The sequence below is a fragment of the Panthera onca genome, chromosome B3 (genome assembly GCF_046562875.1).
Source record: "Panthera onca isolate mPanOnc1 chromosome B3, mPanOnc1 haplotype 2, whole genome shotgun sequence".
NCBI classification, from domain to species: domain Eukaryota; kingdom Metazoa; phylum Chordata; class Mammalia; order Carnivora; family Felidae; genus Panthera; species Panthera onca.
In genome coordinates, this window is record NC_138344.1 from 119,413,708 (window position 1) to 119,432,967 (window position 19,260).

The following is a 19,260-nucleotide window of genomic DNA, read 5'->3' on the forward strand; positions in this document are numbered from 1 at the left end:
CTCCTGTCATGTTTTATTTTGATGGCTTTCATTCCAGGATGCCAGATTATAGATATTTTTAAAATTTTCAGTTAATTCATGCAACAAACACTGAGTACCAATTTATGCCAGGTGCTGAGTTACAACAGAAAACAAAATAAACATGGTTCCTACTCTTATGGAGCTTACAGTCCATATAACAAACAACCAAGCAATTACAACTGTGTAAATGCTGTGGTTAAGTACAAGCTTCCAGAAAGGAATCCAGGAGGGGCATCTTTCCAAGAAAACTTGCTGGGTTAGTGAAGGCTTCCTGGAGGAATATCCAAAATTCAGTGACAGGTGAACAAAGTAGGGAGATTATTCTGGATAGACGCCATTCCATTTACCTTCTATTCATCACAAGGCACTTGGAGGATACATACTGCTTCTTATTTGAGTTTATTCCAGAGCTTGGCTCAGCACATTAAACAAAATATATGTTCAATATGGTTTTTTTTAGTGTTTTTATTTTTATTTTTTGGTTAAAGGAATGAAAAAAACAATGACTTAAAAAGCAAATAGGTTTCACCAAAGCTTAAAAATTTATTTTTCTGGGGGCCCCTGGGTGGCTTAGTTGGTTAACTGTCTTGACTCTTGGTTTTGGCTCAGGTCATGATCTCACAGTTTGTGGGTTTGAGAGAGAGAGAGAACCTGTGTTGGGCTTTGTACTCACAGTGCAGGGCCAGCTTGGGATTCTGTCTCCCTCTCTCTGCCCCTCCCTTGCTCGTGCCCTCTTTCTCAAAAATAAACAGACAAAAGAAATTTATTTTTCTGGCATCTTCGCCATGAGGAATGACAGTTTTCTGTAGCTTGGTTAACCTGATAGTGTAATTTGTTCTAGTTATAATGCATAGATTAAGCTTAACATGTCCTGTTAGAGAATACAGAACAGAAATACTCATGCTCAGTTCTTCATTACACTGGATATAAATGAAACTAAACATCTGGCCTTTGAATATTCTAAAGTCCAGAAACACTGAACATTGTAAACGTGTAACTAATTTTAAAGTGCCTTTGGTAAAAATGGACATTTCCAGGTTTTATTTTAACAATACAATGCTATATAGCAGATGTTCCTGGTTGTTAACGGCAGACTCCTGGGGCCACAGAATCACTGTAAAAATTAAAGAATCTACCAAAGTGCCAAGCAAACTCTATCCCTTCACTTTCCAGTTTGGTAGACTCTAGCTACATGCAGCTATTGAACACCTGAATTGTGGTCAGTCTGAATGGAGATGTGCTATAGCTGTAAAATGCACACTGGGTTTCAAAGACTATATGGGGGGATAGAAGCAAAATACTCATTAATCTTTTTTCTATTGACTACATGTTGAAATGCTATTTTGGATATATTAAATATACTAAAACTAATTTCGCCTGTTTCTTATTGTGGCACTGGAAAATTTAAAACTACACACAGGGTTTATGTTATGTGGGATACCACTACAACAGACTGAATAGTCTGCACAACACATACTACCATTTAACAAGTATGTGATACTGTTGAGACTATTAAGTTCATTTAAAAGTTTTGAATTCAGGGGCAACTGGGTAGCTCAGTTGGTTGAGTGCCTGGCTCTTGGTTTTGGCTCAGGTCATGATCTCATGGTTCGTGGGTTTGAGCCCCAAATTGGGCTTGTGCTGGCAGTGTGGAGCCTGCTAGGAATATTCTCTCTCTCTCTCTCTCTCTCTCTCTCTCTCTCTCCCCTCTCTCCCCCACCCTTTGCTCCCGCCCCCCCACCCCCAGCTTGCACTCTCTCTCTCTCAAAATAAATTTTAAAAAGTTTCAAATTCATTTATGTTTATGTTCTCCAAAAAGTAAATCATCAGTGAAGAATAAGACATTTTTGATATTAAAATAGTTACACTCAAAATTGGGAATCACTACTTTATAGACTATAGATTCACTGACAAATTTATTACCTGTTTTTGGGTGGAATAGAGGCAGAGGGAAAATAAGATGCCAGCTAGTGAATGTGCAAAGCACTTTAGGCTAACCTCTTGGAAAGAAGCTTTATGAAAAATGTTCAAATGTAAGTAAAAAGAAGGAGAAAATGGCCTTTACCTCATGGGTTGGATTTTGCACAGATGTGATGGGCAAAAATGCAAGTCCTAAAAGGTTATAAATTGGAAGGGGTGTTTTCAGAATAGAGGGCAAAAGAGAAGACACTCTGTAGGAATAATTCCAGTAACAGTTTCCAAAAGAGAGAAGGTACAGAAAATGCTTGACTTAGAGAACCCTATTTTGCCTATCTGAAGATGTGTATTATTGTTATGTTTATAATTTTTTTTTTAATGTTTATTTTTTTTTGAGACAGAGACAGAGCATGAGCAGAGGAGGGGCAGAGAGAGAGAGGGAAACACAGACTCCAAAGCAGGCTCCAGGCTCTGCGCTGTCAGCACAGAGCCCGATGCAGGGCTCGAACTCATGAGCTGTGAGATCATGACCTGAGCCAAAGTCAGACACCCAACCAACTGGGCTGCCCAGGTGCCCCTATTATTGTTACATTTATATACATATTATATATAGCTTACATATTTATATATAAAATATAATAAAATTTTATTAGCTCAAATAAACTTTTTCCATTTGCAGTAAATTACATGCAATTTTCTTCTCTAATTCATCACAGATAATTTGCCATACTTTAAAACTGAAGAATATGGAAGAATTATTGTCAATTCAGACAGAGATACTGAACAGAAAAATACACCTAAAATGGTTTCTGCTAGCGTTTATTTGAGAAAATGTACACAAAAATCCCCAATCCAAACTTACAAGTAAATCTGTAGAAATCCCACACACCTCTTTCCATTAAACAAACAGAAAAATGGCTTATGACAGGGGTTTATGACAATGGTACAACAATGCTTAAACTGTATTGTTCCTATGTATATTATATAGGCTGTGTTAAATAGGCTCAAAATGGAGGAAAGCAGATAACATCCCCATTTTTAAAGCTGATTTGTTCTTGCACTAGGCTTTCATAAAATTAAGTAATTTTTACTTTTTCAATCAAATCAAAGTGTAATTATCCATGAACTTTAAACTGAAAGCACAATGTCCAAGTTGGTGTTTTTGGCATGAGTAAAAGGGAAGGACATGGAAAAAAAATCCGTTTCACAAAGTCACATTCGGGAACAAAAAGATCAGCAAAATAAAATATTCTCCTCGCCTATCTTTTTGTCATTTTATCAGAGCAAAAGGATAATCAACTGAAGAACTTTCATTGCTTCTGAAAAAGGGGGAAGGCACCAGTCAGAAATACGAGAGTTTATTAGGCTAATGGTATAGAACAGAATTTGACCTTTACATGTCTAAGAATGGATTTGACCCACAAATTCGGTTATTCTCTTCCCTACTTGGATGTATCCTTTGTTGTCTAGTATATGTAATACCACATGTAGACTTTCTCAACATCTGCTCTCCTTATGGTGAAGATTTGGCTGCCAGGTTCTCAGAAGCTGTACCTATCCATTCCTACCAGCAGATGGCAATGTCGCACAAATTAATGAAAGAACCGCTCAGCCACACCAGAGGAATTCATACAGGGAGCCAAGAGAGCGGGGGAAAGGGCTTTGGGTTCACAGTAGCTGGAACATCAATAGAACAGCCTGAGATTTCAACAACATAATTCACTTCCTTTTCTACTTTTCTACTTTATCCTGGTCACCACAGCAGTGTTCTCTGTTAATTCTAACACTGCTTCTTAACTGCAAGTGCTATGCCCTAAGTCCTGTAATTCTTACCACTGTGATTAGACAAGCCCTAGAACAGTAGGGGTTGAAAAAGAAATTATAGAAAGGACAAACTCCCCAAGGCGCCTGGGTAGCTCAGTTGGTTGAGTGACCGGCTTCGGCTCAGGTCATGATCTCACGGCTCGTGAGTTCGAGCCCCACATCAGGCTCTGTGCTGACAGCTCGGAGCCTGCTTTGGATTCTGTGTCTCCCTCTCTCTGCCCCTAACCCACTCGCATTCTGTCTCTGTCTCTCTCAAAAATAAATAAACATTAAAAAAAAAAATTAAAAAAAAAAAAAAAAAAAAAGGACAAACTCCCACCCACTTTCTAGGGTGGAGTAGAGACATTTTCAAGTGGTAGTATTTTTCGTGACTGTTTACAAACAGTCATTTGTATCCATGCCTTCACTTACTTATATTAGTATTGGCCTTTAGGCACCTTATATTCCAACAGTGATTCTTGGCTTTGCTTTCACAACATGCATTTTCAAGTATTTATTCATAATCCTCCCGTGTGTGTGTGTGTGTGTGTGTGTGTGTTTTTATACCTCGTATGTCTTAATTTGTTAGATAGAACACATAAGGACAGGAATTAAGTCAGTGACTGGGCATGTAAGAAGAGTTGGTAAATTTTACTTGTATTTTCCTTGGTAGAAGTTAAAAATTCAAGCAACCACGCTCTGTCAGTAAAGCATGCGACTCTTGATCTCGGGGTTGTAAGTTCAAGACTCACCCATGTTGGGTATAGAGATTACTTAAAAAAAAACCAAAAATCTAAAAAAAAATTCAAGCAACCACATATCTGACAGGATTTGTATCTAGGATGTATAAGGAACTCTCAAAACTTAATGTAGAAAGAACAATCTAATTAGAAAATGGGCAAAAAGGACATGAATAGGTATTTCATTGAGGAAAATAGATGGCAAATAAGCACATGAAAAGATGTTCGACATCATTTGCCGTTAGGAAAATGCAAATCAAAACCATAATGAGGTATTACTACACGCACCTATCAGAATGACTACAATAAAAATAATGGTAATAGCAAATACTGGTGAAGATTTGGAGAAAATGGATTGGTCACACATTGCTGGTGGGAAGGTAAAATGGCAGTCACTCTGGAAAAAGAGTAGGATGGTTTCTTACAAAAATAAACACGTGCTTACCATATTGCCCTCTTGGGCACTTATCCCAGAGAAATGAGTATTTATGTTCACATGAAATCCTGTACATGAAAGTTCACAGCAGCTTTATTAGAAATGGCCAAAACCTGACAACAACCCCAGTGTCCTTCAGTGGGGGGATGGTTAAACAAACTGTGGTACATCCATACCGTGGAATACTACTGAGCAATAAAAAGGAGCAAGCTACTGGTAACATGCAACAACTTGGATGGATTTCAAGGAAATTATGCTGAGTTCAAAAAGCCAATCTCAGAAGGCTACATGCTATATGATTGCATTTATAAAACGTTCTTGAAATGACAAAATTAGAGACGGAGAACAGATCAGTGGTTGCCAGAAGGTGGGGCTCTGGGGTAAGGAAGGGAGGTGGCCATGGTTATAAAAGGGTAGTAGTACAAAGGATACGAGAGTTGGACTGTTCTGCATCTTGCAGTGGTGATCACACAAATCTCTACCTGACAAAACTGCATAGAACTAAACACACGTAAATACACGAAAAAGGTTCAGGCAGTTAAGCACAAATATTTTAATTCTCTAAAACGATGTCTTCTTTAAGAGTTATCTACAGTTCAAAGCTCCTCTCTATGAGGTGTCCCATCGATCACCCTTTTAAGAGACATAAAAATTATGAAAGGGTATCACCAGAAGCTACCTACACATTTCAGCTAAGGGTCAAGAGAAAGTTAAGTGTGTTTTCACACAGAAATCCAAAGAGGATGATCAATGAAACAAGTTCAACATGGTCATACATACCTTGGTGAAGGAACTAGAGTGGAAGCTCAAGCTGGTGAGCAAGTAGGAAAAGGAAAGAAAACATGGTTCAAACATAGCACATGAGGAAACCCAGTACAAATGCTGGCTTTGGCATTAGCTAGGTAACCCCTATTTTTTGTCATAGGTGACTCTAATAATAGTCCTATTGTTGCAAAACCAGTCCAAATCCTATGAAGTTAAAAAGAAGTCCCTCATTGACTTAATTGGGTGTAGGTGGTAACCCATGTCCCCCCACACCAAAAGAGATCAGTTCTGGCGAGAAAGCTCCAATGTGCCTTGATGGTGCTGTCAGTAGGATGCCTTAGGCGAGGCACGTCCCAGGGATGTTCAGCTGGCTGAGATACAGGTGGGAGGACACTGGGCTTTATTACTCAATCAACTTCTTGGCCTTGAAAAAGCGACGCAGGTAGAAGACCTGCCAGGTGGCTAGTCCAATGAGGCAGAACATTGAAAAGATGCTGAAGTACAGGACCCGAGTATTTGTTGACTCTAAAAAAACAGAAATGTTACAAGTGTAATGAAGTGAGGTTCAGCAGACTAAACAGTGGCCAGGGGGAAAAGGCAATTAATTAACTCCACTCAGTCCCTAGGCCAGGCAGTAGGATTCTGGATTGTTTTTCTTAAAATTTCACTGTTCTATATAGAAATGTTAAAAATCACAAAGATTAGCACTATCGGTTTGATACACAATAAGCTGAGAATACGGTTAACTGCGTATCACAGAAGAAATTTCTTTCCCCTTGAAAATCTAACCGAGCTTGTTTACCTTAAGAAGCAACAGCTCTGAAGTAAGTGATCATCCCATCAGCCCAGCCCTACCCCCATTTGGCAAAACCGAGAAAAGAGGTCTGGCGCCTTTATGAACAAACAAGAGCTGCCTCTCCCTCACCATTGGTATCTCGCATCTCCTCCTCTCGCTTCTTCATGTAGGCAAAGTCATTAACGATGGATTCTGAGAGGTCTTCTAGGCGTCGGAGCTCCACCTCTAAAGGTTTGAGTTTCTCAACCTTGGCAATCTGGAAAAGAAAGGAATTATGAACCCACTCCTTGAAAAATCCACTCTAGTCTAGAACACAAGGCAACAGAGGAGTTTTTTAAAAAAGTTTCACCAAGGAGCGCCGGGGTGACTCGGCTGGTTGAGTGTCTGACTTCGGCTCAGGTCAGGATCTCATGGTCTGTGAGTTTGAGCCCCACATCGGGTTCCACGCTGTCAGTGCAGAGCCCACTTCAGATCCTCTGTTCCCCCTCTCTGCCCCTCCCCTGCTCACTCTCTCTCAAAAATAAGCGAACATTAATAAAATGGGTTCTGAATTTCCTTTAAACAAATAAAAAAACAAAAAGTTTCACCAAACTGGGGGTGCCCAGCTGGCTCACTCAGTCAGTGGAGCACATGACTCTCGATCTTGAGGTTGTGGGTTTGGACCCCACATTGGGTGTAGAGATTTTAAAAATAAAATCTTCAAAAACAAAAACTTAAAATCCCTTCTGTTATCACTGTAACATATTTCATTTTTTAAAGTTTGTTTATTTTTGAGAGAGGGAGAGAGAGAGAGGGAGGGAGAGAGAGAGGGAGGGAGGGAGGGAGGGAGAGAGAGAGAGAGGGAGGGAGAGAGAGAGAGAGAGAGGGAGGGAGAGAGAGAGAGAGGGTGAGAGAGACAGACAAGAGAGCACCTGCACAAGTGGGGTAGGGGTACAAGAGGGAAGAAAGAATCCCAGGCAGGCTCTGTACCATCAGTGCAGAACCCAATACGGGGCACAAACCCACAAACTGTGAGATCATGACCTGAGCCAAAACCAAGAGTCAGATGCTTAACTGACTAAGCCACCCAGGTGCCCCTAACATATTTTAAAATCTTTTGCCCTTCCCCACGAACTGTTTATGTGTTTCCATTTCAGACTTTTCTTTATACTTTAATTTTGATTAAAACCTCCTTAGAAGTTCTATCATATGGTAGGCTATCAATTAAAATACATCATTTTCCTGAGATTCCTGATTTTAATAAAGCATTTTACTTTACCCTTCCACTCACGTCCAAGAAACCGTATTATCAGCATAGTAAGTGGGAGAGTCATGATATTAGATGTGATTTAATTTAAAAGACAACCATCCAAATTCCCAATAGGGAATGCACAGGAATGAGAGTATGTGTAACTATAACATGAAGATAATAACTCAAACTACAAAATTAGAGAATTCTGGTTTGCTCATTTAAATCCCAAAAGAGCTTTAAGGTTTATATCAGAGCTCCAGAGCCCAGATGACTCCTGGGTCTGCTACAAAAAAAATTACACTGCATCTTTGGTTTTTAGAATTACACAGCCAGTTATCAAAAGAAATCTCCAAGGACTTCCTTGTATGCTAAGGAATGAAGGATGTGAGAAATGAATTGTTTTCCTTTCTCAACCTAGACCACTGTGAAACCTCCAAGAGCATCTAGTAACTAAAGGCAGATACGATAAAAGAAAGGATTTCATTATTTTATTTGTTTTTTCCTATCAACCTTAGATTATGAATTGCTTTAAAATGGGGATACATCACCAGAGCTTTCCAGATCTTAAAACTCACATACCAGACCAGGGTGTACTTAAAATTTTCCTACATACAGAATTCTTCAAAATTTCTTTTCCTTGGGGCACCTGAGTGGCTCAGTCGGTTGGTTAAGTGTCTGATTCTCGATTTAAAATTTTTTTTTAATGTTTATTTATTTTTGACAGAGACAGAGAGACACAGCATGAGCAGGGGAGGGGCAGAGAGAGAGAGACACGGAATCCAAAGCAGGCTCCAGGCTCCGAGCTGTCAGCACAGAGCCCGACGCGGGGCTCGAACTCACAGACCGTGAGATCATGACCTGAGCCCAAGTCGGACGCTCCACCGACTGAGCCACCCAGGTGCCCCTGATTCTCAATTTAGGCTCAGGTCATGATCTCACAGTCTGTGAGCCCCATGTTGAGCTCTGTGCTGACAGTGCAGCGCCTGCTTGGGATTACCGCTCTCCACCCGCCTCTCTCTTACCCTCCCCCGCTTGCGTGTGTGCTCTCTCTACACAAACTTTAAATAAATAAATATTCTTTTCCTATATCTGCTTCTTTACTCTCGATCTACCATATGTTCTCTCTACAACTCCCTACTTTTTCTTCTCTTTTGTCCAATTCACTTTCTTTGTTCTTTTCCTGTTAACGTTAACAGCAATTAACAAAGGATGAACAGGAAGAGTTTAAGGGTGTTCTTATGTTCTCTTTGCTAATCTAGACTCCTCACTGAATATTTTTTAAAATAAAACTAGAAGAGGGGAGGGCGGGTGATGGGTATTGAAGAGGGCATCTTTTGGGATGAGCACTAGGTGTTGTATGGAAACCAATCTGACAATAAATTTCATATATGAAATAAATAAAAATTAAAAAATAAAACTAGAAACTGCTGTTAAGATAGGGATACAAAAATTAGATTTATATTTAAAGTACATAAAATGCAATGAATTTGTAATGATGCACCTGTTTTCTTTCACTGGATTTATGTTTTCTTACATTTGTAAAATGTTGGTTAGTGTGACTGACAGCTACAAAACAGAATAACGCTAACGGACTACAACATTTAACTAAAGGTCAGTTAATGTATTCAGCAAACTCTCCTAGCTGAATGCCCAAATGCCAATTTTTGCCATTAATCTAGAATATGTATCAGTTGATTGATCTCATATAGAGCCACAGAGCAAAGGAACTGAACTCCCCAGGAAAAAGATACCAATACAAGAGACATATCATAAGCTGAACTTCAGTCTGTTTACTTCCTGGTCTACACTTTCGCCTCCAAAGCTTCCTGAATGAGACAGAATAAAAGCAATGGCATGAAACTTCTTTAGCGATAAATGATACAAGGCTCTCTAAATGGAAACGTGCAAAAAGGAACTGGAAGTGAAACTATGGCTGTGCCTCTGCCAGCTGAAAGTATTATTTTAAAAAATTATTTGGAAGACAACTTCTAACCCTTCCTACCTTTTTTATTAAATGACAATAGGCCAAAAGCCTAAAACCTGAAAGACTATGATGGAATTAAAATACATTTGGTACTGAGGATGGCCTTTGTGCACTGTAGACCAAAAATCCTGCTCCCGATTCATTTCTGGTGTTCTGTTTACTTTTCAGTTGTATAAGCAATACATAAACATGTTCTCCTGCTAAAAATTTCAACCATTCAGAAGCAAAGGGAACAAAAACAAAAAGCCCACCTTCACAGCTAGCTCCCCAATTCCCACATCCACACATTCCTTCTCAGAGGTAACCATGGTTGTGGACTTGGTGTATATCTATCTAGACCTTGTTAGAAGATAACACACTATGCTTTTGCGTGCATATAAGTGTACACACAAACATGTAATTAAAAACATACTTATAAATGGGATCATACTGTACACGTTGCTCTATGGCTTGCTTTTTCTCATTTAGTAAGATCTTTCCAAAAACTTCAGCATTTATATATCGGACAAAGGGCTAGTATCCAAAATCTATAAAGAGCTCACCAAACTCCACACCCAAAAAACAAATAATCCAGTGAAGAATGGGGCAGAAACCATGAACAGACACTTCTCTAAAGAAGACATCCAGATGGCCAACAGGCACATGAAAAGATGCTCAACATCACTCCTCATCAGGGAAATACAAATCAAAACCACACTCAGGTATCACCTCACGCCAGTCAGAGTGGCCAAAATGAACAAATCAGGAGACTACAGATGCTGGAGAGGATGTGGAGAAACGGGAACCCTCTTGCACTGTTGGTGGGAATGCAAACTGGTGCAGCTGCTCTGGAAAACAGTGTGAAGGTTCCTCAAAAAGTTAAAAATAGACCTACCCTATGACCCAGCAATAGCACTGCTAGGAATTTACCCAAGGGATACAGGGGTGCTGATGCACAGGGGCACTTGTACCCCAATGTTTATAGCAGCACTCTCAACAATAGCCAAATTGTGGAAAAAGCCTAAATGTCCATCAACTGATGAATGGATAAAGTAATTGTGGTTTATATACACAATGGAGTACTACATGGCAATGAGAAAGAATGAAATATGGCCCTTTGTAGCAACGTGGATGGAACTGGAGAGTGTGATGCTAAGTGAAATAAGCCATACAGAGAAAGACAGATACCATATGTTTTCACTCTTAGGTGGATCCTGAGGAACTTAACAGAAACCCATGGGGGAGGGGAAGAAAAAAAAAAAAAAAAGAGGTTAGAGTGGGAGAGAGCCAAAGCATTAGAGACTCTTAAAACCTGAGAACAAACTGAGGGTTGATGGGGGGGTGGGAGGGAGGAGAGGGTAGGTGATAGGCATTGAAGAGGGCATCTTTTGGGATGAGCACTGGGTGTTGTATGGAAACCAATTTGACAATAAATTTCATATATTAAAATAAATAAATAAATGAATGAATAAATAAGTCCAAAAACAAAAACAACAAAAAACTTCAGCGCTTAGAGATTCACCTCATTCTTCCTAACTGCTGCACAGTATTCCATACTGCATACAGGCCACCGTTTACTTACTCCTTCAATTCCCCAACTCCTCTTCTAGTATAGGTCCTACTCCAGACTCTTTAGCTCTATTCATAACCAAACAGCCCAACTCCCATTTTCCAAGTTGATATTTCCTCAATGAAATCCCTACTCAACCCTGTTCTTACTTTGGTAAATTCGTTTTGACCTTCTATGAGTGGGATGAAGGTCTCTTTTCCTAAAACACATCGCTGCCTAATAAATACCTTTATTCTTTTTTTTTTTTTTTTTTAATACCTTTATTCTTGATACCAATTCTTGATACTTTTAAATCTAGGAAACTTAAAGAATTGCCAAGATATTAAAACAATGTTGAAAACTAATTTGCTATTCCAACCATCTAACACATCATGGATACTCAATGGTAAATAACAATATGAATGGATATATATTTACATTTAATCTAAACTTAGAGATTAAAAAAATGTAAAAAGCTGTTAAAAAAAAAAACAAAAACAGAACATTTTAAGACCCTAACAACAATGCTTACTATGTGCAAGGTACCAAGATAAATGATGATCTCTGTTCCTAAGAAGCTCACGGTCTGGTAGAGAGGCTCATATAAAAAGCTATAACCATAATATAAGGCATTATGTATTAACTTTTACAACAAAAGTACACATTAAAAGTGTAAAGAGGAAAAAAAAGGGTGTGCCTGGGTTCAGGTCATGATCTCATGGTTTGTGAGATCGAGACCCACGTCAGGCTCTGTCAGTGCAGAGCCTGCTTGGGATTCTCTCTCCCTCTGTCCCTGTCTCTTTCCCGCTCACACTCTCTCAAAATAAAAATAAATCTAAAAAACTTAAAAAAAAAAGTGGAAAGGAAAGAAACCAGCACACGATTAATCATAGTTGGAAGGATAAAGGAAAGGTTAACAGGAAATGAGTGAACCGAGTCTCATGAATTCTGCAGGATTCCAAAAGAGATGAGATAGAAAGGCATTCAAGGTTACAGGGAAGTTGCACACCAAAACTTGGAGGGAGGAAACTGCAAGCCATGCTTAGGAGACCATGAGTTGTCTAGTCATAGGTAGTCTGATGTGTATGTGTGTGTGCACTCACACGTCAACACACATACGTGCCTGGGGGAGGGTGGTGGCTAACAGCAAACATAAAGTTCAAAAGTCAGGCTGGAGTTAAACTGAGGAAGAGGATGAAGAAGGCTGTATAATGAATCAGACCTACCGGTATATATCTAGAATGTGTACATATTTCATACCTTGTAATCTTGCTTAATCCTCCTAACCCTGTATGAGATAACCCTGTATTAGAGATATTATTATCTCTAAATTCTTCAGATGAGGAAATTAAGGTTCAGAGTGTTAAATAACTCACCCAAGTTCTCAGAGCTTGGTGGAGCTGAGATTGGAATCCAAGTGTGAGTTTATATTTTTACTCTGTAGGTACTGAAAATCTGATGAAGGAAACTAGCAGACTACACTAAGTTTTTTCTGGATCAAAGGTGAAGTGATCAAGCTATATTAGGCCTCAAGGATCTAGGTAAGTTGTCCAGTTTATCAGCCAAACTTCCTTGGTTTCATACTGATATTATTCTCATTTTTAGAGACTAAGAGAGTAAAATTTTTAAGCAAATTATCACTATTCTCAGGAAGACCTTCTTTGCTTGCCTAGGATGAAGTATTCAATGAGTATTATCATGACTTTTCTCATAGTTGGCACAAAAAGCTAATAAGAAAACCTCTATCAAAATCCCCAGACTGTTGTTCTGCTCTTTTAAACGTCTGATCTGGGGAGCCTGGGGGGCTCAGTCGGTTAAGCGTCCGACTTCAGCCCAGGTCATGATCTCAAGGTTCGTGAGTTCAAGCCCTGCATCAGGCTCTGTGCTGACAGCTCGGAGCCTGGAGCCTGCTTCGGATTCTGTGTCTCCCTCTCTCCCTGCCCCTCCCTAGCTCATGCTCGCTCGCTCTGTCAAAAATAAATAAACTTAAATAAAATAAAAGTCTGATTTAAGGTTCAAAGTGTTTGCAAGAATGTGAAATTATAGCAGCACCTGGGTGGCTCAGTCAGTTACACGTCTGACTTTGGTTCAGGTCATGATGTCAGAGTTCGTGAGTTTGAGCTCTGCATCGAGTTCTGTGCTGACAGCTCTGAGCCTGGAGCCTGCTTCGGATTCTGTCTCCCCATCTCTGTCTGCCCCTCCCCCGCTCGTGCTGTGTGTGTCTCTCTCTCTCTCAAAAAATAAATAATTTTTTTTTTAAAGAAGAATGTGAAATTATACATGTTTCATGATGGCAGGTCACTATCCTAGTCTACTTCTCTCTTCCTAGGCTGAAAGGATGATGTGTATTTTGTCAACAGCTAGATAAAAGCAAAGCCTATTTGACAATATTGTGTACCATACAATCTCCACTAGAGGGAAGCATTCCCCTTGTAGGCTGCATTTAGCCATTAAATAATCAAAGAGCCACCACAGACAGACCGACCTCATTTTACAAATCAAGAAACTGAAGATTCCATGGTTACTCAGTCTTTTGGGTGGAAAACCAAGTCTAACAGAACCATGGTCTCTTGACTCCCTACCCAAGATCACCGAAGCATTTATTCAGCATCAAAATTGCAAAGTTCTGGGGCCCTGAGTGGCTCAGTCGGTCGAGTGTCCGACTTCAGCTCAGGTCATGATCTCATGGTTCATGGGTTTGAGCCCCACGTTGGGCTCTGTGCTGACAGCTTGGAGCCTGGAGCCTGCTTCAGATTCTGTGTCTCCCTCTCTCTCTGCACCTCCCCCACTCACACTCTTTCTCCCTCTCAAAAATAAACATTAAAAAATTAGAAAAAAAAAAAAAAAAAAAAAAAGACGCAAAGCTCTGCTGTAAACTGCGATCAAAACCGTATTTTTGAGTTCCAAAAGCACATTCACTCAGTGTATCCAAATCCTACCTATGTTTTAAGCCCTAACCACGAAGCTTCCTTTTAACCATTTCTGTCCACACCAATTCCTTCTTTCCTAAAATCCTATAGCACTTAGACTGTGCCACATAATTAACTCAATCATACACTGTCATATTCATAGTTTTGATTTTTATCCTTCTAAAAACTTTTTTAAAGGTTTTATTTATTTTTGAGAAAGAGACAGCGTGAGCAGGGAAAGGGGAGAAAGTGTGAGAGAAATAGAGAATCCCAAGCAGGCTCCATGCTGCCAGCACAGAGCCCAATGTGGGCCTCGAACCCACAAAACCGTGAGACATGACCTGAGCTGAAACCAAGAGTCAGACACTTAACAAGACGGCAGCACCACCCAGGCACCTCTCTTTCCCCACACTACTTTGGCCCTTGAACTCAAGGAAATGAATACAATGTATACTTTGCGTAGCATGTCCATTCCATGCCTTCTTCAGAGAAGCCAACTTTCTCATAGCAGAAAATAAGTGCCGTTGGTCCCCTGAAGCAAGGGCTTCCTCTAAGTTAAGAACATTCTACATCTACTTCCACCCTCTGCCCAGGAGAAGGTCCTCCCTACCACACTTTCACTCTCCTCTGTAGTGGTAGGTAATGCTTGGAAAACTACAAGTTATAAAGCCTTTCCCTGCATACATACAACACTTTCCAAAACGGCTGAAATTATCCTTCTTAGGCCGTATCCAAATCTTCCCCTCCTCTAATGAAGATCTGAATCTAGAGTTGCGAGTTACATGTAATTGCCCCAAGAAAAGGTGTTAACTCTGAGAAACTGCTTCTTAAAACAGACATGTGAAACAAACCCGCCTCCAGAGAATCCCTGGATTGTTTTCCTGGTGGAGCACGGAGAGTCAAGAGAAGCTTGGTGTGGTAAGCCAAATTCAGTCAAACTGCAGTTACCTCCACAACTCCCCAAATTTTAGAAGCACAGCAGCAACAGTGGAGACCATCTAATCGAGCACAATTAAGATAAAGAAGGCCGACCTATAACCAAGGACAAGTCTACTTGTGTAGGGAGGTATGTGAATCACAGGCCTCTTCACAGAAGCTCAAAAGGTCAACAATGTGCCAAAATAAGGCCAGATAATACTGCCAATCTTAGGGCGAAGTGAAATTTAGCATGATCCTATGTACTCTGTCATATTCAATTTCCAGAAAGGGCGGGAGAAGGGAGCCAAAATCTGCTGAACTGACCAACTATGTGTCAGGTTCCTTACCCGTGTTATTTCATTTAACTTATGTCAGAAAGGGATTTTGGATCCAGTATGCAGAACCAGAGTTCCTCCTTCCCGAGGGCATTCAGAAAAGTAGAACTTTTGAAAAGTCTTCAGCTGTTGCTCCGAAAAGGGCAATTGTGTTTCTGGTGTACATGTTGATAGCAAATGACATACTAATAGAACCCACATGCAAAACAGGATTTTAGTTGTGCTGAAAATGCTGACATCCACATCAAGATAGGACATACACACGCCTGCCTGGCTCAATCATTCGCGCATGCGACTCTTAACCTCAGGGTCATGAGTTCAAGCCCCATGTTGCATATGGGGCCCCATTTAAAAAAAAAAAGAAAGAAAGAAAGAAGGGACATACACAGCCCCAGAGTTAGAGGATATGTCAGATAGCTCCTTCTTTGTGAGACAGTGATTGCCTTCATTTCCACAACTGCAGGATTAGACAATTAAGTCCTCATAAACAGCTGCTCTAGTTCACAGACCACAAACTCAAAAAAAAAAAAAAAAAAAAAAAAATTGGCTCGGGGCACCTGGGTGGCTCAGTCAGTTGAACATCAGACTTTGGCTCAGGTCAGAATCTCATACAGTTCATGAGTTCGAGCCCCTTTATTCAGGCTCTCTGCTGTCAGCACAGAGCCCCTTTGGGATCCATTGTCTCCCCGCCCTGCCACCTCCCCCGCCCATCATCCGCTGCTCATGCTCTCTCTCAAAAATAAACACTAAAAAAAAAAAAACAAAAACAAAAAATGGCTCAATTCACATACTGACTCTAAAAAGATGCCCCCTTCATGGGCAAAAGACACTGTGGTGAGAGGTCCTTAAAATTCAACAGAGGGAATCAAAAGTGCTTTATTTTTGAGGAGATAGCATTCCGAACTCTTCAAAGAATTCAAAGTTCAAGACTCTATGCTTCTTTACAACAGGACAACCATTCTAGCTTCCAAATAGCATCACCTTACATTTCTATTATTGACACAGCAATTCCACATGCGCTAATTAAGTAAATCCTCTGTACCAATTTAGTAGGTATTGTGGTACTCTGCCCAGCTATCGAACCATTGACTACTATTGAACTTTACAAAACCACAAGGGACTTCAGAGTCATGAAGCCCAAAGCTGCGAGGGAAAGATGTTCTGCGTGTGAAAAAAAACTAAAGAAATGTGCCACTTCCCCAAAGCTAAACACTTATGCCAACAGGCCCAAATCCTCTGGAGATAAAAGCTCTCCATTACCTCAAGGGCCTGAAATTAAATGCCTCAAAACCTCTACATATGCTCAATGCTCTCTGGTAATTAACCAGAGAACAAGTGCTTCTATTATTCATGTTCTTGTCACAGGCATTTGCCGAGAGACAAGTAACAGCTATTTCTAAGCAAGATTCAAGGGAACCTAGCCATTGACTGAGAAAAGGGCTAGTCTTTGGCCTGTGTCATAACCACTTCTCCTCCTCTCAGTTTGGTTTGCTTTTTTTGGTGGTGGGGGGGTAGGGTGGGGGGGTGGTAAGATCACCGAAGAAAGTAGTAATAAGAGTTACTTGGTTAAGAAACAGAATTTAGAGCTGTGTTGTAACCATGTGCGTAATGAAATGCTTAGGACATGCCAGGCTTCCAAAGCAGGAAGCAGGCAAAGGAAGTGCTGCGGTTTCCTTTCGGGTAGGGATTCCCCTCTTGGGTTAAGCAAAAGGTCAGGAAAGATAAAGGCCCTTCCCCAATGTCAACAAAGTCCAAGGATGGTTGAAATTCCAGGAGGAATAGGAGTTCCAAAATGTCCTGTTACAGTGATATCCACATCATTTTATATATATGTAAACTCACAAATAATAGTCTCTGTTTTAGAGGGGGAAATGATGTCTAACGTCTCCAAATGCCCTATTATTTAATGTATACCACTTAATGACAGCCATCATATTAGGAGGAAAAGTTACAACAGGTAAAATTGTACACAGTAGGAATTTAAAGGAACCTGGCTCAGAGAACGGTCTGCAGTTGAGGATAGTGAGGCAGTAATCAAAAACTGAAAATCATTTTACCTGTTCTTCCACTTCATAATAACTGCAAAAGCATTTTTCTTTTATACCTTATAACACCATTTTAACACACAGTATCATATTTAAATATAATTAAGATTCTTCTGAACATAATTAAGATTTAAACATAATTTAAACATAATTAAGATTCTTCTGAACCCTCAAAGTTTAAAAGGATTTTTTCAACTTACTCTTTAGTTCACCAAATAAAGAAGCTCTCTTGCTTTATTTCTTTAAACTAGGTTAGGGGTGCCTGGGTGGCTCAAGTTGGTTGAGCGTCCGACTTTGGCTCAGGTCATGATCTCACAGTCTGTGAGTTTGAGCCCCGCGTTGGGCTCTGTGCTGACAGCTTGGAGCCTGGAGCCTGCTTGGGATTGTGTGTCTCCCTCCCTCACTGCCCCTCCCCCGCTCAAGCTCCATCTCTTAAAAATGAATAAATGTTTAAAAAAAACAACAACTTTATGGGGCGTCTGGGTGGCTCAGTCAGTTGAGCGTCCGACTTCGGCTCAGGTCATGATCTCGTAGTCCGTGAGTTCGAGCCCCGCGTCAGGCTCTGTGCTGACAGCTCAGAGCCTGAAGCCTATTTCAGATTCTGTGTCTCCTTCTCTCTGACCGCCCCCCATTCATGCTCTGTCTCTGTCTCAAAAATAAATAAACGTTAAAAAAACAAACAACAACTTTAAACTAGTTTAGACATGGTAACAAGCAAATTAATGTCTCTGCTGGGAACGGTCTTCCATTCACCACTGCATCACTGCTCCCGTTTATCACCTACACATAACTCAGCCTGGTTTTGTTCAATTGGACATCTGAACTAGGAAAAAGAGGAAAGACCTGAAGAGCTGCAGCTGTTGTACTACTCCTTCCTGTTGCAGAGCCAGCCAGTCACTTCCAACCTGATTCCATTCCAGGATATTTCGCTTCCAGGTCCTGGCCAAAGGCAGAGCAACTTCTCTAGCTCCATCAGTCCTAGAATATTCTCTTAAATACACTTTTCTTTGTTAATATTGAGTCTACAGTCTTTAAAACCAATTTATTTCCTGTACCCCACCTCTTCTTCATGCCCTCAGTAAAAAGACTCTGATTTGGGTAAAAATACTCTTATATAGTCCACTATATAAGTCCACTTATATAGTCCTCTCCACTCTTATATAGTCCTTGAGGTTTTTAAAAGGTGCTCTTCACTTAAAGAACCATTCTGTGCTATCATAATAGATGAAAAAGCTCAGTTCCCTTACCTTTATTCTATGCACACCCCCACCTCCATACCACCCAAATAAATGCCAGTTTTTATTCCTTATAATACTACCTGTCAGCAAAAATATTTATTCGTTATCAAGCTCTCCAGTCTACTGTTTTTCCTTCCATCGTGCTCCTTTTCATAAAAGACTGAAATTGTGTTATTAACTATAAGCTACTTTTGATTACGGTGTTTCTCAAAGTCAGCACGGTTGTTCGTGTCTAAATAGCACTGAATCCATGTCCTAGATATATACATATATATATATGTACATACACACACACACACACACACACACACACACACACACATACATACATAGAGCTGTCCATCTGGAGTAAAATCCTCAGGAATTAAAAACACATTGCTTTTCTTAATCTTGAACATATAAATGAAATCTGTAATTTTAATAATTACAAATATAGGGGCGCCTGGGTGGTTCAATTGGTTAAGCATCCTGCTCACGTCGGGCCCTGTGGTGACGGCACGGAGTCAGCTTGGGATTCTCTCTCTGCCCCTCCTCTGCTCGCTCTCTCCCAAAATAAAAAATAAATGACAGGGGCACGGTTGGTTAGGTATCTAG

The 19,260-nt window shown here is 40.2% G+C and overlaps 1 protein-coding gene across 1 annotated transcript in view; it reads right to left on the reverse strand.

The window, feature by feature from the left end:
* Positions 1 to 2,741: 2,741 nt before the first annotated feature.
* Positions 2,742 to 19,260, reverse strand: part of TMED10 (transmembrane p24 trafficking protein 10) — a 41,761-nt gene continuing 25,242 nt past the window's right edge. The window contains exons 4-5 of the mRNA XM_060620313.3: positions 6,608 to 6,734; positions 2,742 to 6,207 (exon numbers count right to left, since the gene is read on the reverse strand). Of these exons, the coding sequence (XP_060476296.2) occupies positions 6,086 to 6,207; positions 6,608 to 6,734 (249 nt within the window). The 3' untranslated portion in view covers positions 2,742 to 6,085. The remainder of the gene's footprint in view (positions 6,208 to 6,607; positions 6,735 to 19,260) is intronic.